This window comes from Myxine glutinosa (genome assembly GCF_964187855.1).
Source record: "Myxine glutinosa chromosome 12 unlocalized genomic scaffold, kmMyxGlut1.1 SUPER_12_unloc_2, whole genome shotgun sequence".
Classification (NCBI taxonomy): domain Eukaryota; kingdom Metazoa; phylum Chordata; class Myxini; order Myxiniformes; family Myxinidae; genus Myxine; species Myxine glutinosa.
In genome coordinates, this window is record NW_027616356.1 from 406,270 (window position 1) to 432,457 (window position 26,188).

Consider the following 26,188-nt stretch of genomic DNA (forward strand, 5'->3'; position numbering starts at 1 on the left):
TACGGCACAAATTGGATGATTTGATGACGACACAATGTCATTAACTTTAATACATGAGAAGTTTAATGCAAATGTGAAATCCAGGTGTTCTGAAGAAAGAGTGAATGTGGTGAAGTGAAAGAACAGCCATGAACTTATTGCTGCAACACAGCAACAAACCAAATTTTCCAAATTTCACCGTTGCAGCTCACCTCAAGCAGAGATAGTGCTGCACGATCCTGCAGAAACATTGCCTGAGTCATCGAGGCAGCAGTCGTCATTGCCATAATAGGAGGTGCCGCAGCATGGTGTTGGAGCTGCAACATGTCTGCAGAGACCAGCACTTGAGTGGGGTCTCCAGGCTTGAGAAGGGCACGCTTCAGCTTCTCCTCCAGGTCGCTCTGCATGGCGGCGGGAGGCCAGGCCGGAACCGCTTACGAGCCCGCTCTGTGCGGACACCTGCATTAAAACGCTCGTTTGGCAGGCCACGGGTTTCCACTCTGCATCACACCCTGTAGCGGGTAAGGAAGCAAAATCCATATGAGGACCATATGCTAATTAATCATTCGAATCCTGTGTTGTTCTAAGGCAGGTTTTAAGGAACAGATACACCACAACATTGTATCGCATGCAACATAACATTTGGAGAAAGGCAATGCACATCATTTCACAATAAACAATGTCATTCTCACCAAGTTTGGAATAAATTTGACATCAACACAAATTACCTCCGTATTATATGTCAATGCCATGTCCTCCCCTCGTCGCTAATTGTGTGGACCTCAAACATCTGGGGCCCCTGCTCCAACCTGACAGATCTCTCAAACGAGGCCACTGCCAATAAACCGGACATCGTTTGCTTAACAGAATCCTTCCTCCCACAGAACGTCCCTGACTCTGCTTCTCCCTGGCTATCGTCTCCTCCGGTTTGATCGACGCAAACCCCATCCTGGCAGCAGAGTTGCACTGTGCATCAAGAACTCCATTTTTCACTCTCCGTGTACTGCTCTTACACCTCCCAAACTCCAAGAGTACCTCTGGCTGCAACTTCCCCATCGCTCCCACCTCATGTTTGTATGTGTTGTACCATCCTCTCCATCTACAACTCTCTCACAGATGACATGGACCAACTTTTAACCACTCATCCCAACTCTCTCTTCCTCATATGTGGCGACTTCACCGTCACCATGCTAATTGGCTGGGTTTGGTACTGCTCTCACCAGCCATGACACTTCTGCAAAGGACCTATGTGACCATGGAACTAAGGCAAACTGTGAACTTTCCAACCCGGATTTCTCCCAATGGCAAATCCTCCCTTCTGGATTTGGTGATGACCAACTTCCCTGCCAATGTATCTTGCTTGTCCTCTGCCCCAATTGGCTCATCAAATCATGTGTTTGTAAAGGTCAACATCTCTCACCATTCGCAGAGAGCAGACTCAGTGTCAGCGAGTCTGGCAGTTCCCTCAGGCAAGCTGGCATCACTGGCAAGCTGGCAAACTGCAAGCAGCCATCACACTTCAGGACTGGTCTCCTATATCTACGGCTCCTGATATTAATTCAGCCTGGGAATTCTTCCACAGAAACCTGCTCTCTCTCTTATGCACAGATTTATCCTTTCTCGTCTTCAGTTATCTTTCCCATCCTCCCAGTCTTGGTGCTCTAAATTCTGTGGTGAGGCAGTTGCTTTGAAACGACTTGCATTCTCCTGCTGGAAGGCAAACCCAACCGAAGATCACGCCACAAAGTCGGCAAAAAGTGTGTGTGTACTCTCATGAGAGCCAGAAAACATTATCTGTCCAATATCAAGAATCAGCTTTCAAACTTAGTCTCCCTCCTCGAAAACCTGTTGGCTGGCACCTTGGTAACCGAAGGTGGATGAAGGTAATATGTTTTCACCCATGTCCACCTGTCCATTTGTCTGTCTGTGAACAGGATATCTTGAAAATGTTTTGGACGGATTCAGATGAAGTTTGGTGGAGGTTGGGTGTGTGACAAGATTTAACCGATTCCATTTTGGTGAAGATCTGGATGCGGATGTGGATCCGGGAATATTTTAAGAGATTATTCACCATTTACATATTGTAGGTCACCTTTGTCCACCATGTGTAGGTCACCATTGAGAGATAGGGCAAAAAAACGATATATAGCATATTTCAAAATGTCGTGGATGAGATGACAAAACTAGGTGGATGGGTTAGATCAGCGACAAGAACAAGCCAAATAGATGTTGGTTCAGGTCCGAATCCAGATCTACATAATTGTATCAGTGGGATACAAAACTTAAACTGTTTAGCCTGGGGGAGGGATGTGCTATACAGACTGCTTCTAGTTATTCTATATAATCGAATGGTCTCCTATATATACGGCCCTTGATACAATGATTAGGTTTGTAAACTGTTCATCAAACAAAGAAAGCAAGAAAAAAAAACCCTAAATCTCATCAATACCAACAATTCAGTCCTTGGAGAACAAAGTAGTTTATCAGTAGGGAACTAGCACGGCACTATCCAATGTTCACCGATATGCCACTGGCTACATTACCACATCATTACACATACTTGAATCAAATTTGATTTATATCCATTCAGCTGTTCTCAACTATCACCTTTTTACCTGACATGAGCTTTGACCTCTTGACCCCCAAAATCTAATCAGTTCATCTTTACATCATTCTACATAATTGTACTACATTTGACTTTGATCCCTCCAGCAGTGGTAATGAAAACCTATCACAAATGGACGCACGGATAGCCAGACGGAAAACCCGAAAACATAATGTCGGCGGAGGCATAAAAACAAAACCCATTTAATTGTCCGACGGGAGCACAACCAGAAATCGAGCTTAGTAAGTGGTAATAAAGGGACGATTTATTTTCATCATTGTTGAAGGCTTAAGGAGGTGCTTGTACATACATCACATGCAGGACAACTTGAAGAACTTGGATGGAAATCAGTGTTCTGTTGCATACATTTTTGGGGTTTTCAGAAGAACCAGGGAACCACTGGTCGGCATTGCATAGTTGACCCACGAAATATGTAAATTAGCCAATGGTTTGAACAAACTTGTGAAAGCACCATGCAGAGATGATTCCCACCAAGTTCCATCCAAATCTGGTGAATTTTTTGAGACAAGGTCAAAAGTAGCGATCCCAGAATTGCAATGACCTTTGACCTTTGAATTGACAGTTGATATTCATTTTTTTTGATGTGATTTGCAAGGAATCGGGAAGCTTTGGTTCTTACAAGTTCTACAACGTTTGGTGAAAATAGGACTGTTTGTTTAAGCATCATGACTGATGAAGGTTGTGGTCATGTTTCATCGAAATCATGCGTGTAGTTTCAGTGAATGAATGAATATGAATGAATGAATGATCGTTTTAAGGCCATTCTCCCCGCTAGAGTGGGGGTTAGCCTTGCGGGCCCCATGACAATCATGGTTCCCTGTTTGAGGCAATGTTTTTATGGCTGGATGCCCTTCCTGACGCCAACCCTTGGTCACGCTCTTACGATGCGCAGGGATACGGTGTACCTATTCTAAATCGGGGTACACATCGTGATCATTCATCCCAGCAAGCTGGTACTCAATTTGCCGACCTCGGAAGGATGACGGGCTGAGTCAACCCCCCAGGTGATAATTCAGCGATCGACTGGGATTCGAACCCAGGATCCCAGGATCCCAAGCCGGCACCCTAACCACTCAGCCAACACCACACATGAACAACGCAAAAAAATAATACCTCTGGTGACTGTCGGTGGAGACAGATTTTTTTTTTATTATCCTCAACACCAACATGCATACCAATAGTCAGGTTCACTATGTTTTTTCGTTCAAAATCATGGTAGATTAGCAAACCTATACATTTTTGGAAACGTTATTACATGGAAAATCTGAAAATCAATGTTTACATTTGCCAATTCCAACCAATTCGATTCGACCAATTCGACCAATCGACCAATTCCATTCGACCAATTCGACCATTCGACCAATCGCTTCGATCGACCATTCGACCATTCGACCAATTCGATCGATTCGATTCATCGAATTCGATTTGATCGACCATTCGACCAATTCGATTTGCCAATCAATTTGACCGACCTTTGCTTGTGTGGAACGGACTGTGAAAACGATGCGGACTATACTACTGTGTTCAAAAAGTATCCGACCTTTATTTTTCGTGTGTAAAAAAAAAAGAAGCTAGGGAGGCGTTGATTGGTGCACGTATGTTGGCGATCCTAATGCACACGCGTGAATTTTTTCCCACCTGCAGAAGCTGTCATTCGACGGCAGACCGCCGATGAGTGAGGACATGTAAGTGAGCGCCGTCGGATTTTCGTTTTTGACAAAATGACGGAAAAACTTGAACAACGCTACTGCATCAAATTTTGTGTAAAGCTTGGCGATTCCCAAGTGGAAACGATCCGCAAGATTCAACACCGTTCATTCCATTATGAAGGAGGATTTGGGCTTCAGGAGAATCTCAGCGAAGTTCATACCAAAGCTGCTAACGATTGAGCAGAAGCAACTCCGTTTGGAGATCGCACAGGACATGCTGGAGACTGTAAACAGCGATCCCAGCTTCCTCAACACAGTGATCACTGGCGATGAGTCCTGGGTTTATGGGTACAACCCAGAAACCAAGTTGCAGTCATCACAATGGAAGCATCCAACATCCCCGAGGCCAAAAAACACAAAATTTTATGCAGTAGCGTTGTTCAAGTTTTTCCGTCATTTTGTCAAAAACGAAAATCCGACGGCGCTCACTTACATGTCCTCACTCATCGGCGGTCTGCCGTCGAATGACAGCTTCTGCAGGTGGGAAAAAATGCACGCGTGTGCATTAGGATCGTCTACATACGTGCACCAATCAACGCCTCCCTAGCTTCTTTTTTTTACGCACGAAAAATAAAGGTCGGATACTTTTTGAACACACTACGTATTGTCGGATACGACACACAGGACAGTGATGACGAACTCTAAATGGCATATTCTGTAATCGTGTATGTTTGATGCCATTGACTGCCTGTGTATATTTTGTCATTGACTGCCTGTGTAGATGTGAAGTTATACTGACTGCATGTGTATATATGATTTTGCTGACTGCCTGTGTATGTTTGGTGATATGAATTATTGTGACACATTTTGATGTTATTAACTGCCTGTACAAAATGATAACATGTATTTGATTATGCAACTTATCGCGAATATAAAGACAGTATTTTGCAATTCAAAACCTTTGATTCGTGTCTTACCATTCCCCATAGCACTAATTTGATACTTTCATTGGATTCCTTGTCCCTGAAAATATAGGTTTAGTATATTTTTAAAAGTTTTTAGGGTAATTAGAGGCAGAAATAGAACAAAATATGTTTTGCATTGGCCATTTTGAAAATCCAAAATGGCCGCCATACAGGTATCTCTCCAAATGTAAACATTGATTTTTAGTTTCCTTATGCTATAACCTTTCCAAAAATGTATAGGTTTGCTAATCTACCATGATTTTGAACGAAATATAATTTATTGACATAGTGAACCTGACTACAACAAGAAATTGCTGGCAAACTCTCCGTCCAGTTGTCAAGCTCAAATAAACAACTACCACACCCTCCATTCCTTCAGATTTCTATCTGTGTCCCAAAGGGATCTGGAATATCTCCCTCACTTTTCAATTTACTCCTCAATAACCTCCCGACTTAAGCCAACTCAATCTTCCGTATAATATAATATATGTTAACTGTAATTTTGAATTCCGTTCGCATTACATGGACTGTTTGATCAAAATATTTGCTTGCATGTTGGAGAACATGACGAACATATGAGTTTCTTGCATGCAAGAGGACACACTGATGTTCCAAAAGTACGCAATCTATAGACATACTCACACACCATTATCGTTATCATCATTATTATTATCATAATGTATTACTAAAAGCACCCCCAGGAGCCACCAGGGAGTCATGTTATTATCTATGATCCACCCAACGGGTGTTCTTGGTCCAAGCGTGCAACAAGTATTTCTGACGCATCCGTTTATTTGGGCGGTGTATAGGCAACAGACTACTGCCTCAATCGCTCCCGAAAAAGATGAACCCAGATTACGTATATGAAGTGAAAATATGCGTACTGCTTATGTGCATATACTGTATAAAACATTGTGGTTATATAGATCGATAATTACCTCCACCATCAAATGTGGATGGAGGTCACGTTTTCACCCGTTTGTCTGTTTGCCTGTGAACAGGATATATAAAAACTTTGTGGATGGATTTGGACGAAATTTGGTGGAGAGATTGGGTATGTGACAAGGACAAAATGATTAGATGTTGGTGAAAATCCAGATCCGGATCTGTATCCGAGGATTTTTAAAGTGATCTTCACCATCGAGAGATGAGGAAAAAAACCGATATATTGCACAATGTCTCAAAACGTTGTGCAAGACCTATGACAAAACTAGGTGGATGAGTTGGTTCGGCGACAAGAGCAAGCCGATTCGATTTTAGTTCAGGTCTAGATCCGGCCTATCCGTGGGATACACAAAGTTAACTGTTCAGCCTGGTGGAGGTGTGCCCTCCACCGAGTGCCGTTCTAGTTCCAATTGCACCCACCTTTCCCCAAAAAGGAAGTCCCCCTCCGCTCAAGTCCCCCTCCGCTCAAGTCCCCCTCCGCTCAAGTCCCCCTCCGCTCAAGTCCCCCTCCGCTCAAGTCCCCCTCCGCTCAAGTCCCCCTCCGCTCAAGTCCCCCTCCGCTCAAGTCCCCCTCCGCTCAAGTCCCCCTCCGCTCATGTCCCCTCCGCTCATGTCCCCCTCCGCTCATGTCCCCCTCCGCTCATGTCCCCCTCCGCTCATGTCCCCCTCCGCCCAAGTCCCCCTCCGCCCATGTCCCCCTCCGCCCAAGTCCCCCTCCGCCCAAGTCCCCCTCCGCTCAAGTCCCCCTCCGCTGAAGTCCCCCTCCGCTCATGTCCCCCTCCGCTCATGTCCCCCTCCGCTCATGTCCCCCTCCGCTCATGTCCCCCTCCGCTCATGTCCCCCTCCGCTCATGTCCCCCTCCGCTCAAGTCCCCCTCCGCTCATGTCCCCCTCCGCTCAAGTCCCCCTCCGCTCAAGTCCCCCTCCGCTCATGTCCCCCTCCGCTCATGTCCCCCTCCGCTCATGTCCCCCTCCGCTCATGTCCCCCTCCGCTCATGTCCCCCTCCGCTCAAGTCCCCCTCCGCTCAAGTCCCCCTCCGCTCATGTCCCCCTCCGCTCATGTCCCCCTCCGCTCATGTCCCCCTCCGCTCTAGTCCCCCTCCGCTCATGTCTCCCTCCGCTCCACACACGACCACACATGAGTAGCTAGCTGCCCATCCCTCATCCAACACAGAGAACTCTTCTACACTTTATCTCTGGAAGCGTCTGGTGAATGCTGCTGGATATTTGAGTTCCGCTTGTCTTTTCGCATGACGAGGGACTGAGGCAACAACAACTGAAGGATCTAATATTCATGGTAGACCTTGTATGTATACATTACATACAGAACAACTTGGACATAAGGAGAATTCAGTGTACTTTTATATAAATTGGACGACACCACAAATTGATGGACAAATTGGCACAGTCTATAGAAGAGTCTATCACATTTGAACATCGGATCCCAAAATCAGAAACCATGTACTCGGATGGAAACGCCACACAGGCCAATCCACAGTGATTTCACCCGACATGTCAATTTGATCCACGCCTGCATTGCTTAAGTTCCAATGGAGAGTCGACTCATCTGATTATTTTTAAAAATTAACATTCCAAACACCGAGCTAAAGCAAACACAAGATACCCAACATCTTTGACTTGCGAATACAACAGTACGTTCGTCGTACCATCTCCAAAATGAGCGTGTGACGACCAGGGAGTATTTCAAAAACAACTACAGACAGTGTTGTCTCAGAAAAGGAAAAACACGGCTTGGAACGTCGTCGTGAGGATGTTTGGAATGGTGGTCGAAACATGGCATCTCTCATTCAGAAGCTCGACGTTTGGCACTGAGAAATCGGGTCTATCTTTGGAACAACAGCTGCTGCTTCCCACACTTGAAAATACTGATAAAAAAAAACGGGGTTCTTTTTCATCGGAACACTTAACATGAAAAATAATTTTAAAATGTCAGAGTCCTAGCCGCCCGTTCCTAGCCGCCTGCCTCCCAAATAAAATCAATACAATAAATGCATTGATCAAAAAGTAAAAACAGAAAGCTTTTGAGCTGTAAGGCAACTCCTATCTTCCTCACACTCACAACCCCTACTTACTTAAACAATCCCTAATTTCCTTAACAAAATTAAATCTTCTCTCATCCACTCCTCCACAATGTACACATACAGACTCACCTCGTTTTTTCCCCAAGTCTGTTCCCCACTATTCTACTTTAAAAGTTATTGTACAGGGGGGGCCTGAAAGTTTCGTTACCCCTCAGTAAATCATTCGTTCTTAAATTACTTTAACACAGGTTTTCTTGTGCAATACTTGCAATAACGAGAGAGTTCATAGAACACCTTACCCCACACAGTGTTGAAGTTTAGAATTATGTTGATATAAAATAATAAATTTAAAGGTCGTATTAAAAGATTCCAGATGTTTACCACTGTTGATGCAGGGTCTTGACACCACCTTCTTTAACATGTCCAAGTACTGAAAACCTGGAGGGGTTTGGAAGCGGCCAAAAGCCATTTATGTTCTACAGTGTTCAAGGATATAATTAAATTGAAAACAAGTAGATACATTCAAAGTACACCACCCCCATGCCAAATAATGAAATATCCTCCAGCGTGGCATTGCCGGGGCGCCTCTGGCGCCCGGCAATACCGCCGTTCAGCTCATAGAGACTGTATTTGGAGGGAGAGGTGCGCAATAATTGATTGATTAATTGCATAATTAAAATCAAGAAAAGATTATCATAAAATATTTTCTTAATCAATTGGCTAATAGCATAACTAAACCACTGGTGCTTCATTCAAAGATGTATCTTTTAGAAATTTAATTAAATAAGGCATTAATAAAAAATAAAAAATAAATTGATTAATCAATAAATAATGAATCGATGAAGTGATTGATCAATAAATCAAAAATATCCTTTGTAGCCACATCACTTGGTCACTGTCATGTCCAAATATTAGCTTCCTAGCTCAAAAGGTGCCTGTGATATTACCCAGATGAGAAAGAAAATAAATAAATAATGAATAATGAAAATAAATAAATTATAATCAGAAAAAAATGAAATAATCAATTCGCTAATACAACACATAAACCACCACCATTTCATCAGAATCTGTAACTTTAAAAAAAAAAAATTGGTCATTAATCGAATAATTAAATAATTAATCAATGAAATCAATAAATAAAAAATAGCCTTTGCAGCCAAATCACTTGGTCATTGGCATGTCCAAATATCAGCTTCCTAACTCAAAAGGTGCTTGAGATAATGGCCAGAAGAGAAAGGAAATGTATAAGTACTTAATTAATCGCTAATAATTAAATAACTCATCAATTCATCAAACATTCATCAAAAAACAAAAAATACTGTTTTTGACAAAGTACTTGCTCACTATTGTGACGAAATTTCAGCTTCCGAGCTCAAAAGATGGCTGAGATATCGCCAGGACAACCAAGAAAACAAACAAACAAACAAACAAGAAAACAAACAAACAACCAGAGTGAAAACTGAGTACTCCCTTTCAGCGTGCGTCATTGCCGAGCCCCCTTCGGTGCCCGTCAATGACGATATGCAGCGCCTGGAGATGGCATAGGCAAGGAGCGGTGTACAATAAAATAAGGATTTTAAAAGTCGTATATAAAATTAATTCCGGAAGTTTACCGCCATTGATGCAGTGTCTTATACGCCACCTTGTTTAACACATTTTAACACATTTGTTCTTCGTGCCGTTCTGTGTCCTTTACGATATCCTTAAACACAGTAAGTGCTCCAAACTCCCGGCCTGTATTGGTTGGACCCTCGATCAGCAATACTCGATTCATACCTGCAACTGAAAATACTAAATACATCACTGGTTGAGGAGTGTATCAACTGCCAATGCAGGAAGGATTATATAAATCAGCATGCACATCTTTTTCGGGTATGTGACACCTCCCCATGTTTTTTTCTGTAATGTTCACATCAAGAAATATAGAGTGAACTGCTTTTCACTCATTTATTTTTAGCTTATCTGGAATTGGAATTACAGATAAGGTATTGTCATCATGCACGGCCCGTCCGTCTGTGTCTGTCTATCTGTCCATCCATCCATCTGTCTCCTATTTAAACTTCTCCAGAGAAACTGCTGGGCCAATCAGGCTGAAATTTAGTAGCAAGGTTCCGCTCCCGATTGGTAACTGGGCTTGCAAAGCTTGTTCCAGTCACGTGACTTTAAAGTAAGTCAAAATGGCAGACTTTGTAAATTTCTTTAAAAATCATCTTCTCCATATCCACCAGTCAGAATGCTACCAAATTTCGGTTACAACATTGGCCAAGGCCCAGATAAGCTACAGGTCTAGTGGTCAAATTTTTACTTGTCTGACATGGTGTCTGCCCAGAGTACTCCATTCAGCATTCCTATTGGCTGCATAGGACGAGTCCAAATACATAGGAAACAAGGGAGTTCAGCATAGAACACGTTACCCCACAAAGTCTTGAAGTATAGAATTTGATTGACATAAAATAACGATTTTTTAAAAAAATGTATTAAAAAACTTCTGGAAGTTTATGGTCTTTGTGCGTTATCTTATACACCACCTTATGTAACACGTCCAAGTACTGCAAAACTAAAGGTTTTTGAAAGCAGTAAGAAGCCCATTTGTGTTCTACAGTGTTCAAGGATATAATTCAATTGAAAATTAAATAAGGATTAAAAAAAAAAAATTAATTCTGGAAGTTTACCGCCATTGATGCAGTCTTATACACCACTTTATTTAACACATTACATGTGTTCTTCGTGCCTGTTCTGTGTCCTTACGATATCCTTATAAAAACAGTAAGTTTCCTGATTGGAATGATTTTTAATTTTGTTTGACTGCCAGACAAACAGACTAAAAAAGTATCTCACTCCTCTCAGTGTGATCGGATCGAATTCAGAGCCAAAGTACTGCTAAACTGCAGGTTAGTTTTCTGATTCATGTTCAAAATATACATAACATTCAAGTGAAAGCAAGTAGTTACTCTATCATAAACTAAATGGCGGAGAGACACAGACAGACAGGAGTGAACCTATTGCTTACCCCACTTTTCGCTACGCGATTGTGGGGTAATTAATCAGTCAGTGTATGTGTATGCGCTCAATCATTGTCCTTGCAGGACTGAATTCACCACAACACCACTGAAGGTGCAATTTATTTAGCAGGGGTAAAAGCGACATTCAGGCCACACTGTACAGTAATGGCTATTCCCAAATATGAAATTATAATTTAAATGACTACTTAAAATAACCTCAAATTACAAGTGTCATCAATTCTTAACTTGTTCAGTCCCAAACTTTTCTTCCTATTCCACACTCTTATCCTTCCTCCACTCTCCATCAATTTAAACCTTAAAGAGCAATTTAAAACTGTTCCATCTTCCCAGATACTTCCAAACACCTTAATCTCATTCTGCTCTTGATGCACCCTCCCCCCTCTTTTGATGCCGAATGATTGGCAGAGCCAGGATGGGAGTGAGGGATACGTATCATTGTAAACAATTATAGGGTTCTTGTATACAATTCAATTGAGAAAAAAAAAAAATTGAAGTCGTTAAAAAAAACAATTCCGGAAGTATACCGCCATTGATTCAGTGTCTTGCACACCACCTTATTTAGCGTTACAATTCCTGTAATTATGTGTGCGTTTATTTATTTCATTCATTGTTTCAGACTGTTTCAGCCTGGTGTTGGGCTAGCGGCTAGGGTGCCAGCTTAGGATCCAAGGATCCTGGGTTCGAATCCCGGTCAATCGCTGAATTAACGCCAGGGGGGTTGACTCAGCCTGTCATCCTTCCGAGGTCGGCTAATTGAGTACCAGTTCACTGGTAATTCCCTGCTCGTCGTAAAAAGGCGACAAAAAGGGTTGGCGGCAGGAAGGGCATCCGGCCGTAAAACATTGCTTCAAAAAGGGGACCAAAAAACAACAACAACCACGGTCCCCGAAAAAGGCCAACCCCCGTTTTGCGGGGGGAAAATGGCCTCTAAAGGTTTGTTTTTTTTGTTGTTGTTTTTGTTTCAGACATTGCCTCAAACAGGGAACCATGATTGTCATGGGGCCCGCAAGGCTAACCCTCGCTATAGCGGAGAAAATGGCCTTAAAACGATCATTCATTCATTCATTCATTCATTGTTTCAGCATACCTGTTGTCCCAGGATTCTCTGTTTTTGTCATGCTGTGTGTTTCAAATAAACCTTTACTTCTTCAGAGATGTGTTGCCCAATTCTCAACTTCTTGTGCGCGAACCGTTTGGCTGTTTACCAAATCGCTGAGGGAGTTATTAATTGGTAAAGCAAACTACTATAATACATATCTTAGTCTAGTAGTATCTATCGGTGGGATACAGATCCCATTCGGGTGAAGCTATGTTTTCCGCTCAAACGTGGTTTCATTTCATTCAGCCATTTGCGAAACACTGCTTCATCATGGCGGGTCTGCGTTTGTATACCCATCGACGTGACAATGGTATCAGGAGTGAGATTTTGAACCCAGTATTATTTTCCTCACCCAGGAAAAATGCAAAAGGGTTTGCATGTAAAGCATGGTTGGTTATATTAAATTTAAAAAGAGGATTTGCCCTGATTTTGGCATGTTCGTGTGAGAAAGATAGAATATGGCGGTCAAGTAAGGCACAATGGCAGCGGTCCATGTAATGACGGATGATGGATGATGGTGTGCACATGGGCGAACGTGAGACTGATGCTTTGCGGGGAGGACACTAGATTTGGAACCACTCCTACACCGAGCATCACGAGAACCTTCACTCCTTTCTCTGGATCGGAGGATGTGGCACAGATGACGCCGATGTGGTCATGGGCCATTTTAAATCCAATTAAATTTTAAATCCACCGAGCACCACGAGAACCTTCGCTCCTATCTCTGGATCTGAGGATGTGGCACAGATGACGCTGATGTGGCCACAGGCCATTTTAAATCCAATTAAATTTTAAATCCAAATCCATTTTTAATTTGGGCTGTAGCACAACAAAATGTGAAAAAGCCAAGGGGTGTGAATACTTTCTGAAGGCACGAACTCGGTAAATAGATCGTGTCGAGCTGAAAAAAGGTATTAGTTATACAATGCACAAGTGCTACTGAGCTCCAAGCTCACACATATAGTGTGTGATGTGTGAGCTTGGAGCTCAGCAGCACTTGGGCATTGTATAACTCACACCTTTTTTCAGCTCGACCCGATCTATTTACCGAGTTCGTACTCCCTTTGGTGAGCGACTCTGGTGGTCTTTGTTTATAAATATAATCCCATCCTGCCAGACATCGAATGAAAATTAAACACAAACATCACTGATATATTTATTTTGATATAGCGTACATTCATAGTCATTGTCATCAAGTCTACAAGCTCAAATCTCAAATCTTTAAGGCCAAGTCTCAAGTCACAAAATTTGCAAATCGAGTCTGACTCGAATCCAAGTCCACAACTCAAGTCGCCAATCTCTGCTACCATGTAGTAATTGTAATATCTACTATTGCCCCTAATACAAATACATTGCTGGTTTATAGTAGTGTTACGGATTCGTCACATCCGTTGTTGTGGTTCTCATCCACGGTAAGCATTTTTGGTTGCATGTACTATTATTGTTATCGTTTAAGTGAATTGGAGCTAACCATTTTCAAAAGGTAAAAAAACTTAATGTTTTAAAAAGAAACCGGAAACCGGACGAAGAAGAGGAGGAAGAAGAGGAAGAAGTGGCGGAGCAAGTGAGGTCTGAGAAGGAGCCGAGCTGCTTGGAGGTCCGGAGCAAACGCTGGCGAACGGGGGTCACGAGTGAACTTTGGGGTTCCCTGGGAAAGGGATTCCTGCGACAGAGTTGTTATCGCCGTTACAGATAAACCTGCGTGATAGGTTTTGCGGTCGATTCCGAAGAGAATCATTCGAGTGCCGTTACGTCTCGAGAACGGACCGTTGGCCATTTTGCCTCGCGCCTGATTTCGCATCGCTCCAGGTTTTTCACCTCGCTCCAACCATTTCAACGCATCCAGCCGTTAGCTTGGTTTGCATGTGTAATGTGGATTTTGAGTGGGAATTTGCGGTTCGCTGTGTGGGGAGCCGTTGAACATCCATACCCGAAGGTGTGACTTCCCAGTCGCCTCTTGAGGACACCTTTGCCTATCTTTGGCAGTGTGACTATCAACCGAACGGGATTCTGGTCTCGATACGTCATCGTTCTGACGATCACTGGAGCGTGGATCGACTTTGGCTTGATGCCGGGATAGAGACATTGGGAATGTTATTTTCGCTCACTTGGAGCACAGCGAGTTATATTGTACGAAACTGATGGTACCATCATAGGAATGATATATTGGTTGTACAATTGATTACTATTTTTTGTGCTGTTATTCTTGTGTGACCTTAATACAATACTTGTTTGTTGGTAACAATTGGTGTGGCTTCACCATTGATCTTTGACACACAGAATAACACATCTTTCTGCCGTGACTCCTCTCGGGGCTCGGAGGTTCACCGTGACCGGGGTTTGGGGAGGAGCACGTAACAGTAGCATACTTGCTATAAATCCTTTTAGAGGAAATTTGGGTTTTGGAGTGTTCAACAATCATTAAATTCACTTCCTCACCGGCTAAGAACCTCTGCTCGGATTCCCTATTGGATTAGGACCCCAATGAGGTGAGGTACCCGGCGTTTCAATTCAACCAGGTATAATGATGAAATGCCCTCAATCTGGTTTGGAGCGTCTCAGCCAGTTGGCCAGCATGGCCGCTGTTACATCGTACCACTTAGGACACTTTGGTAATGCAACAGCAATTGCGTGGTCAATCCCAGACTTTCAAAATAACATATGAACGCTAACAGTGAGGCCTTTTGGCCTTTTGGCACATGCGCCCTGTGAGCGTTTTCAATGACTTTTCTGCTCGCCTGGCACTTTTGACCTTGCTTTGCTAGCACTAAATCTGTAATTTAAATCGTCTTTTAAACATAATTTTCAGCATTTAGAGGAAACAGTTGAAATTTTACAATGTTAACTCCAATTGTTCTGTTCCTGAATGGAAACCGGAAACCGGAAATATGAGAAATACAAGAAATATCTGTGTTGAGAGATGTCGAGTTTGTATCATTTTCTTAGTACAAGTGAGCGGCGGCAGTGGATATAATACGCACGCACACAGACATGCACACATTCACGCTTCTCCTTTTACTAATAAATGCAAAAATTGAGTACAACTTATCAAGCACCAGATATGACCCATGTTCACACAAGGTAATCAATCTCACAAGGTGAGTTACAAAGTCCACTGAGTTACAGCGAAGATAGAAGGTTTGGGTCGAACATGCCCGTCAATGAACCTTTGGGCTTTGCGATGATCCACAAGGCCTAGGGCGTTTGCAGTAAGGGGGGCTGCAAGCTATCGGCTTTTTGGACGAGTTCAGAAAGTTCTCAAACTCTTTTGTTGTGCAGAGGCTCACCCCTTTCTCATTAATACGTTTCCGAGTATTTTTGGCTTCTTTTAGAAGCTTTGTGAGACATTTTAAGGAATAATCCTTATTCCGCACCTATGATACTAGTTTGGCTGCCCTGATAACCCCAGTTGCTAGGGATTTGTGCACATGCATTCTGAACATTATGGGGCAGATTAATTCATTTTGAAAGTATTACGTGCTCCTCCCCAAACTCCGGTCACGGTGTACCTCCGAGCCCCGAGGAGTCACGGCAGAAAAATGTGTTATTCTGTAGGTCAAAGATCAATGGTGAAACCACACCAATTGTTACCAACAAACAAGTATTGTATTAAGGTCACACAAGAATAACAGTACAATAACAATAGTAATCAATTGTACAACCAATATATCATTTTCCTATGATGGTGCCATCAGTTCGTACAAGGTAACTCACTGTGCTCCAAGTGAGTGAAACAAGAACATTCCCAATGTCTCTATCCCGGCATCAAGCCAAAGTCGATCCGCTCCAGTGATCATCAGAACGATGTCGTATCGAAACAAGAATCCCGCTCGATTGACAGTCACACTGCCAAAGATGGGCGAAGGCACCCTCCCGAAGGGACGGGGAAATCACACCTTCTAGTACGGATGTTCAACGGCTCCCACTCGGCGAACCGCAATTTCCCATTCAAAATCCACGTTTCGCACACACACCAGATTAACGTCTGGATGTGGTGAAAATGGTTGAAGCGAGGTGAAAAACCTGGAGCGATGCGAAAATCGGGCACGAGTCAAAATGGCCAACGGCCCGTTCTCGAGACGTAATGGCACTCCAACGATTCTCTTCGGAATCGACCGCAAAACCTGTCACAGCGATGATAACTCTGTCGCAGGAATCCCTTTCCCGGGAAACCCAATGTTCCCTCTTGACCCTCGTTCGCCAACGTTTGCTCCAGACCTCAAAGCAGCTCGGCTTTCTTGTCGAACTCACTCGCTCCGCGTTCTTTTTTTTTTATCTTCTTCCCCTTCGTCGTCGTCCGGTTCCGGTTTCATTTAAAACATTCACTTTTTTTACCTTTTGAAAATAGTAATCTCTATTTCACTTAAACGATAACAATAATAGTACATGGAACCAAAAATGTTTACAGTGGATGAAAACCACAACAACGGAAGTGACGAATCCGTAAGAAAAGTCCCATATTGAAACACCAGCACAGTAATCAGGGACTGCATCTTAGATCGAGGCCATGCGTCCCAAAAAGCGACCGATTTACATATGCTTGATGCAATTATCTAAGTTACAAGCCGATCCAAGACCTGGAATTTTTTTATCAATATTACCGAGCCGCACCTGCACTGAGTTTTCGCTACCAAGTCACAGCCATACATTTTGTGTAAGGTTTGTGGGTGGAGAAGTTGAGCATGTCCGCAGGTGGTTCGGGCTCTCGGGGAAAGTGAAAGACGCAGAGCTTTGCCATGGCTCGCCATACACCCCTTTCACTCCAGTAATAATTGGGAGGAAATCTGGTGGGGAGGATGGGGGGTGTCGGGGGCAGGTTCGGCCAGACAGGGAGAGACCCCTACTGGCCATGCAAAAGCCAAAGGGTTAAGTTGGTTACCGCCCTTAGCGAGGACATAGTATGGGGCCGTTTGGTGTTGAAGGGAGTAGGGCGGATGGGGATCTCGCAATTTCCCTCGTGTTGGGACTTATTATTATATATTTTTATATACATAGTCGGGCTCGTGGTAGAGCTAGTACAGTGAACGGATCAGGACATAACAGAAAAAACAGGACACAAAACATGTTTGCATGAGGTGGACAAAATGTATACAGAGGGAATCTCCAAGGAGGAAAATTTGGAGAAGGGATTTAGGTGTGGTTAACGAGGGTAAAAAAGAGAATGGTTTAGGATTGGGGATGACCTCAGATGGTTGTGAACAGTGGTTTTGAAGACATGACAGAAAGAATGAGATTGAAGAGGATGTGGAAGTAGATTCCACAGGTGGGAAAAAAAGAACAAATGAGTGGAAGTGAGCAGTGATCCTGGATTATGGTAGTTTCACCAGAAGGGGGCTGGTATTTGGCCGTGTGAGCCCAGCAGAAACCTTAGGGATGGGGGAGGAGAGGGGAAACAATGTATGGAACGAGCAAAGGGTGCAAGACCAGAAAGGAGGTGAAGGAAGACAGAGACCACCGACCTATCTGCATTGTGAAGTGATAGACCCATAGACTCAGCTTCAGCAAGGGAGATTCCGATAATCTTGAAGGCCTTGGTTTCCACAACATCAAGCTGAGCAAGATGTGACGCAGGAGAGCCAGCCCAGAGAAGAGAGCATTGCTCCAAACTGTGAAAGGCTTTGTAGGTGGATAGGCGTTCAGGTGTGCCAAAGAAGGACTTTGTACGACAGAGGATGCCCAGTCGGTTGCTGGCTTTGGAGGGAAAAAGAAAGATCATGGCTGATAGCGAGACTCGGGAGTCTGAATGACTGAACTTCCTCAAGAGGATTATTAAGAAAGTGGATAGGAGGGTTTGCCAGACAGTCCTTTCGGTGTGAGATTTGTTCGGATTGAAAGACATAACCTAAGTGTTTGACCAGCTTGTGATTTTTAAGGTCTGGAGGGAAGAGGCTGCAGAACTTTGTTACATACAGGCACCACACACTGCAACACCCCCACCACCTCATTGGAGAACCTCCTGGTTGTCTATTCAAGATCATACTTGCAGCTAAAAGTGAAGCCAGACACTTGCAGTAATGAAAATGTTTTCTTAATGTGAACTGCACTGTGAATGTTTGAATGCTCCACTCAGTCACGTGCCACTCCATATGTGCTCTGGAGGGCATAGTGCCCATGAAATTGGTTAGGGTCGATTTTATATTGAGTTTTGTCTCAACTGACCAGCTGGAGCAGAAGATATGCACTGGGGGACGTGGCCAATTAGATGGGATTTATGTTTGTAAATGTTAAATTATTTATTTACAAGGTAAGGCTGTTTGTTTGTTTTATTTGGTGCAATCACTCCCCACCCTAATAGTACCTGATGAAGGCATGAAGAGGGAGGGGGTTGAAATAACAGCAGGTGGGTTGACTTAGCCTGTCATCCGTCCGAGGTTGGCAAAACAAGCACCAGCTTACTGGGGTAATAAGCCATTTGAGTATCTTGTGTTTGAGTGGCGACCCATCCAGGATCGTACTCCTTAGCCAACAAGCGTTACGCCTAGGTCCCCCGTCGGAGAAGTGATGTGAGTTGACAAAGTGGAAGACGCAAGGCGGCCATCTTGGATTTTGACGTGGCAACCCAATTTTTAATAGCGTTCTCCCTTATGCGTAGATACACCCACACACCAGATTAGAAGTTAGAAGTTAGTAGTTCGTTTATTTTTCAAGATATTTCGCTCACAAGGTTCAGACATATATATGGTGGTGGCCATCTTGGATTTTGACGTGGCGACCCAATTTTCAATAGCATTCTTCCTTATGCCTAGGTACACCCACACACCAAATTAGAAGTTGGTACTTCGCTTATTTTTCAAGATATTCCGCTCACAAGGTTCAGACATACATGGCGGTGGCCATCTTGGATTTTGACGTGGATCGTACCCACACCAAATTAGAATTCGGTCCTTCACTTACGCACGCATGCACGGATGCACACATGGACAGAGGGGAAAACCATAGTCCCCCTTTCGCTCCGCGGTGCGACGGGGGACAAATTAAACCGCATCTGCAGCCCTATGCGCCTCACAGAGTAAAAAGCATGGTTATGTGTTCTGTGACATTTTCTGTAATCAGGGACCCCATTTGAGTGGTTGTCCTGTTCTTAAGTATGATGTGAGAGCAGCCATTCCATGTCAAATCATCAAAGAATCTGCCGTCATCTCTCAGATTTTTGTAAAACTTTGGGAACCAATTGGGACCCATGAAAAACGGCAAGAACTCAAATATTTTTGCTAACAGCCTCTTAATTAGTGAGATACAGACTAACGAACTTTGGACTAATTAGCACGACGTCGCGAATTCAAATGGCCATATCTCTAAAAGTATAACACCTAGAGAGCTGGTTTTGGTGTCATTTTAAAGGTATTTTCATGCCCTATGAATTTGTCTGGGCAACATTTTCCTACCTCTAACCACAAAAAAGTTATCACAAAATATTAACTTCAATTGTGAATCCCCCAAAAATGTATCCTTCAAATTTCCTCAAATTCATCCCAGAGGTACCTTATGATGTCAAGAAGCTTCCACATAAATTTTGTGATGGGCACTCCAATAGTTTCTGAGATATGAGCAATAATGTACATGTACGTATGGCATATAGGTTCGAAAATCAGCATTTGTAATGTATTATACAATCAATAAGTGAGTTCAAGTACACAGTGTTCACTAACCTGACTTAGGTTCACTAACCAGTGTCACCGATTTTCTTGGTTTTGGATTTCACATATTTATCTGCAGCAAGTCTCTTTTTTGGAATAGGTGATTCTCCAATCAATCCCAAAGACTCATTCAGTGTATTCAGTTCCATTTCAGGAGAATGAAATTCAAACTCCCCTGAACTGCCTGGTATTGGTGATTCACCTCCACCATCATTGTCCTCACTACTGCTAATAGCGCTGCTGGTCACTGGTAATGGTATTTCACTCTGAGTCTCTACCACACCTGGTTGTCTTTTTGCCAGTTTCTTACGACACTGGGTACAGATTTTCTGTGCACTTTGCAGTTTGAGGCTTGGATGAGCGGCTATGGCTTTTTGGCTAACAGCTCTCAAGCCAGACGACTTTGGTTTTTCATGAGCTCCAAAGGGATTGCAGCAGGATTTCTGCTTCAAGATGAACTTTTCCTTGGCAGTCGTCATTTTTCTGCAGCTCCTTCAGAAGTGAACTGCCAATTTCTGTTGGTGGCAGGCCTAAGCATTACACTAAGCCAACTTGGACTTTCCCTGGGGATCTTAGACTGTGAAAGTTGCATCACCTCGACTTACCCACATGGGAAATCCCAGTTGGAATTCCCCAGATGAGAATTCCCCTCAGGCCCAGTTGAAAATGAAAGTATATGATACTTCAAAGCAATTGATGGTTGTTCCCTGTGTTCCCTGTCATGGCTAGGTTAGAATGATTGTATAATACATTACAAATGCTGATTTTCGAACCTATATGCCATACGTACATGTACATTATTGCTCATATCTCAGAAACTATTGGAGTGCCCATCACAAAACTTATGTGGAAGCTTCTTGACATCATAAGGTACATCTGGGATGAATTTGAGGAAATTTGAAGGATACATTTTTTTTGGATTCACGATTGAAGTTTATATTTTGTGATAACTTTTTTGTGATTGGAGGGAGGAAAATGTTGCCCAGACAAATTTATAGGGCATGAAAATACCTTTAAAATGACACCAAAACCAGCTCTCTAGGTGTTATACTTTTAGAGATATGGCCATTTGAATTCGCGACATCGCGCTAATTAGTCCAAAGTTCGTTAACCTGTATCTCACTAATTAAGAGGCTGTTAGCAAAAATATTTGAGTTCTAGCTGTTTTTCATGGGTCCCAATTGGTTCCCAAAGTTTTACAAAAATCTGAGAGATGACGGCAGATTCTTTGATGATTTGACATGGAATGACCCAGAGGTGGTATAGTTGATATTGCGATAAGACGGGAAAGTATAATATTGTTACGGTTTTTAGAACCTTCACTTTGTAAATTTAGTATTAAAATTTCCTATGTACATTTCCCCTTTAATTGGCTGTTAATTGAAATGAGTGCACCGTAGCTAGTCCATGTACAAGCACGTAGGCCACCATAGAACCTCTCTATAGTTATTTCTTATTCTATGTCAGTATAAGGCTCTGTTTCCCATTAATTGACACTGCATTGCACCGAATCGAATAAGATAGGATCCCTCCAACACCCCAATGGCCTCCTAAAAAGCGCCAGTACGGCAGCGTTCGCCACTACTGCTTTGGCTTATTGTCAGCGCCTCAGACTCCATTGAACACGGTAATCTCAGAGTAGAAGGTGGGAGGAGTCAGCCAAGCGCCAGGAACAAGGCGTGGCTTTGCCAACGCCTCATCAAGGGGCAGGATCGGTGAGCCCTCGCGACCAATCAAGGCCGAGGCGAGCTGACCGATGGGCGTTTCCAAAAGGCCGGCGGCTTGATCGCCACGCACCTCATAAAAAGGAGGTTGGGAGGGACTGCTTAGACAGATGAGTGAGGAGTCCACCGCAGCTGAGTCGAGTTTGAGGAAGAGTTGAGCTTTGACCCGCTGCTACGAAGCAACGCCGCCGTGCGAACCAGATTGAGGAGGGTCGGCGGCCGCTCAACTCGAGCCTTGCCATTTACACGAACCGGACCCGCATCCTTCCAGCCCTGTGATCCCACCTTCTCATCCGTCCAGCCATCCACCCCTGCCATTCCTGCTTCATTCCCATTTGTGTAAGTCTGACTGTCGTCTGTTTGTCTGTGTTGTCTGGGGTTTTAAGTTTAGCTGGTATAAGTAGAATTGCACTGTGTCTTCCTCTTCTGTAAATTGCTTTCGTTTTCTTTCCTTCTCCTTTGGTTTCTTTGATTGTGTAAATAGTAATTAATAATAAATCCCTGTTCTTCCTACCTTTGCCTTCTTTTCTTCACATCCGTTCGTCCTTGTGATTTCCATCATTGAACACCTGTGGCACGATTTGGCCAACGCATAGGATCGGGTTTAGTTTTTGTTAATGGCTCGAGCCGCGGGCTGCTAAAAACCGCTCGGCAAAATAACATCTTGTCCGTGGTCTCGAGCGAAGTTGCCCACCTGCCTCGTGGAGGGAGCGGGGTAGCTTCAGGAGCGGAGACGGCCAGTGAAAATAAAAGGGGGATTAACCGCCCCCCCCCCCCCGGTAAAGGGGAGCGCCGTACTCCGTTTCCATACGTATTGATGCGAGAGGTGGTATAGTTGATATTGCGATAAGACGGGAAAGTATAATATGTATGTGTCCTCTCTGTCAACCAGGCAAGGTATGGACAGCGGGAACAGAATGGATTAGGCTGTGTCTGAGTCCCGTGTGTGTCTTTGAAGCGTCCCCACAGCCTGCGATGGTCCAAAGGGCGTCGTGACGCCAGCCGACCCACATTATGCCACCACAGAAACAACTTAGTGCTGCATGATTGGCAGAGCCAGAGTAGGAGAGAGGGACGTTCGGGTGCTGTGGGTTTGACGAGGTAATAAAAGGGGCCGCACGTCAATTGCAGTCAGAAGTCAGTTGTAGCCAGTAGGAGACATGTTCCTGTAGTTGTGTACATTTATTTATCTGTTATTCATCGTTTCAAACAACCTGTCTTCCTGGGATTTTCCGTATTTGTCATTGTGTGGTTTCAAACAACCCTTTATTTCTTAAGAAATGTGCCGCCTGACTGCCACCTTCTCGCACACGTGAACCGTTTCAGCATTTGGTAAATCCCTGGGGGATATATAAATTGGTAAAGTGAACATGTTTTAAGAGACAGGCAGGATACAAATCTCATCTGGGGGAAGCTGCGTTTTCCGTTCTGATGTGGTTTCATTTAATTTGGCCATTTGTGAAGCACATTGTTTCAGCGCAGCAGGTCCACATTAGCATACCCATCGAGGAAACAGTATTATCACATATTCATAATTTTCATTACACATTCCATTATATGACAATACATTAAATCATACACACCTTACCTTGAAGATAACTTGTCCAATACCCAGCATGTCTACCCCACTTACCACTAAATTGAACCATTATTCAGATGCTGGAAATGTTATTTTACTTGTATTTTCTACGTGCTGTCCCTTAACAACCACTGAAAATGCGTTTTTAATGTATTCATATAAATGTTTAATTACCTCCACCACAAAAGGTTGAATGGATGGAGGTTATGTTTTCACCCCTGTCTGTTGGTTTGTCTGTCTGTGAACAAGATATCTCAAAACGTTGTAGACGGATTCTGACGAAATTTGGCAGAGGTGTAGTGTAAGAACAAAAAGATTATATATTGGTGAAGATCCGTATTCGGATCCAGCTACTATAATTTTTTAAGTGATTCTTCACCATTCAGAAGTGGGACCAAACACGATATATAGCATTATATTTCAAAAAGATGTAGATGGATTTTGACAAAACTTGGTGGACGAGTTGGTTTAGTGACAAGAACAAGACGATTAGATTTTGGGTCAGGTCCAAATCCAGATCCGGCTTATCAGTGGGACACAAAACAAACTGTTCAGGCTGGCGGAGGTATGCGCTCCACTGAGTGCCGGTCTAGTTTACAATGTTTTTACTACATTATCGGTCAAAAGTTTTAGAACACCTCAATTTTTCCAGTTTTTATTCAAATTTACGCAGTTTAATGGCTCAATGTACTCTGAAATTAAGCATAAAACAAACAATTGGAGATAAATAAATAAAAAATCATAGAATCATTTTGTTTAACAAAATTTAATTTAAATTCTTGACTCAGCAAAGTAGCCATCTTTTGCAGATATAACCGCCGAACACACTCGTGGGATTCTTTCTACAATGGAAATCAAATATTGTTCGGGAAGTTCTTCCCAACACTGTTGCAGAAGTTCCCACAAATGTGTTGCACTTGTAGGTTGCTTTGCTTTCACCTTTCTGTCCAGTTCATCCCAAACCAGCTCGATGGGGTTTAAGTCTGGAGACTGTGCTGGTCATTCCATGAGTTGAAGCCTACCGTCATGTTCTTTTCCCCGAAGGTAGTTTTGACATCGCCTGGAGGTGTGTTTATGGTCATTATCTTGCTGTAGGATGAACCCCTGACCAACTAGGCGTATACCAAAGGGTATTGCATGGCGCTGCAAAATGCTGTGGTAGCCCTTTAGGTTCAGGGTGCCAGTCACTCTGTGCAAGTCGCCGACTTTGGATCCAGCAAAAGAGCCCCAGACCATCACGCTTCCTCCTCCATGTTTGACAGTTGGTGTCACACACTGAGGAACCATCCTTTCGCCGACTCGACGGCATACAAAAACCCTGCATGATGAACCAAAGATTTCAAATTTTGATTCCTCGGTCCATAAGACCTTCTTCCAGTCTTCAGTAGTCCACTGGCAGTGCTTCATGGACCACGCAAGGCTTTTTTTCTTATTTTGCCATCTTAGCAATGTCTATCTTACTGCCACTCGACCTGTCAAACCTGCAGCTCAAAGTCTTCTCTTCACAGTTGAAACTGAGACTTGCTTACTTCGACTAGTGTTAAGCTGTGCTTGAAGCTGTTGTCCTGTGAGCCGCCTAACACGCAAGCTGTTGACTTTCAGAAACTTGTCTTCTGATTCGGTTGTGGCTTTGGGTCTGCCAGACCTCTTCCTGTCAGAGTTTCCTCCAGTTTCCAATATACCACTTCCTGCAGTGCAATATTGTCCAAATAATGCTTCAGAGGGTGTAATAACAGTCTGTTCCAATACTGCTTTTATACAGACAGGGGGTTTGTAATCAAGTAATCAGCAGAGGTTGGGACACCTGGAGGAATTGTTTGCATCAACTTTCAAGGCTTAATTTACTTACATTGCTGCAGAACAGCTGTAAGTTGTTAACCCATTACTTGTTCCCCGAAGAAGGCCTTTTTTTTTACAATATAACTGTGCAATTTACATTATTTTCCCGTTTTTGCTAACCTAAACTTTTTTTTAACCTCGAGCAGTTTACTGCTTACCTTTGTACCATTTCAGGTTATTCACTGGACATTAAACTGCGTAAATTTCAATAAAAACTGTAAAAAGTGAGGTGTTCTAAAACTTTTGACCGGTAGTGTATTTATATTGTATTTTACCAACTCTATTTGGCGTTGTTTTATGACCTCAAAGAAAAATCAAATCAAATGAAAACATTGGTTTTTGAATTCAGAACCTCTCAAACTTAAAAAAAAAAAAATGTAAACGGTTACAAATCTCCACAGAACCGGAACAAACCATAAAATCTGGACAAATGGAATCTGGCTAATCAGATCAGATCATGAGCCGCACTCTATACAGAACATTGGTGATGCCGAAGCAGTTTCTATGGTTTCGGTTGCAATCCTGGATGGGTTGCCACTCCGACACAGGAAGTAAGAGCAGGAATTTGGAATTTGTTAATGGTGCCAACGATAGCTCCCCTCCTCTTCATGAAGGACACAATGGAATCTTTAACTCCAACCAACTATTGCCAACAGATGAGACAACCAGTTTAACGTCCATCATAGAGAAGGCACACACATGATGAATCACCATGCCTGTGCCGGGATGACAATTTATAGCTGGGTCTGGATTCAAACGCAGGATCGACAGCTTAGAGGTGAGAGTGTGCACCTCTAGACCATCCTGCCAGCCCAACTGTACCATAGAACACCTTTTTCAGAATGTTAGTCGAAGAATTGTACAATGTGGAATGGAAAAGCATCTCATTTATCAAACAACTTTTGTGAAATTTATTATTATTGATATAGATTTGTTATTCTAAAAAAGAAACTGAAGTACGAGTTCCGATTTTCCTTTTTTATTCAAGGTATTTTGAATTGATATTATCATGAAGCTGATCGATTATAAACCCATAATTAATTGCCACCGAATCGTCAATGAATCTAAAAACATTTCCACAC

The 26,188-nt window shown here is 43.2% G+C and overlaps 2 protein-coding genes across 10 annotated transcripts in view; both read right to left on the reverse strand.

Moving 5' to 3' along the window:
- Positions 1-26,188, reverse strand: part of LOC137437920 (uncharacterized) — a 422,503-nt gene that overhangs the window by 244,031 nt on the left and 152,284 nt on the right. The window lies entirely within an intron of this gene.
- LOC137437917 (zinc finger protein 148) overlaps positions 1-26,188 on the reverse strand; it is a 55,767-nt gene that overhangs the window by 27,327 nt on the left and 2,252 nt on the right. For all 9 annotated transcript variants that reach the window (XM_078768657.1, XM_068132658.2, XM_068132657.2 and 6 more), the window contains exon 2: positions 192-491. In XM_078768657.1, coding sequence (XP_078624783.1) covers positions 192-386 — 195 coding nt within the window. In that variant the 5' untranslated portion in view covers positions 387-491. The remainder of the gene's footprint in view (positions 1-191; positions 492-26,188) is intronic.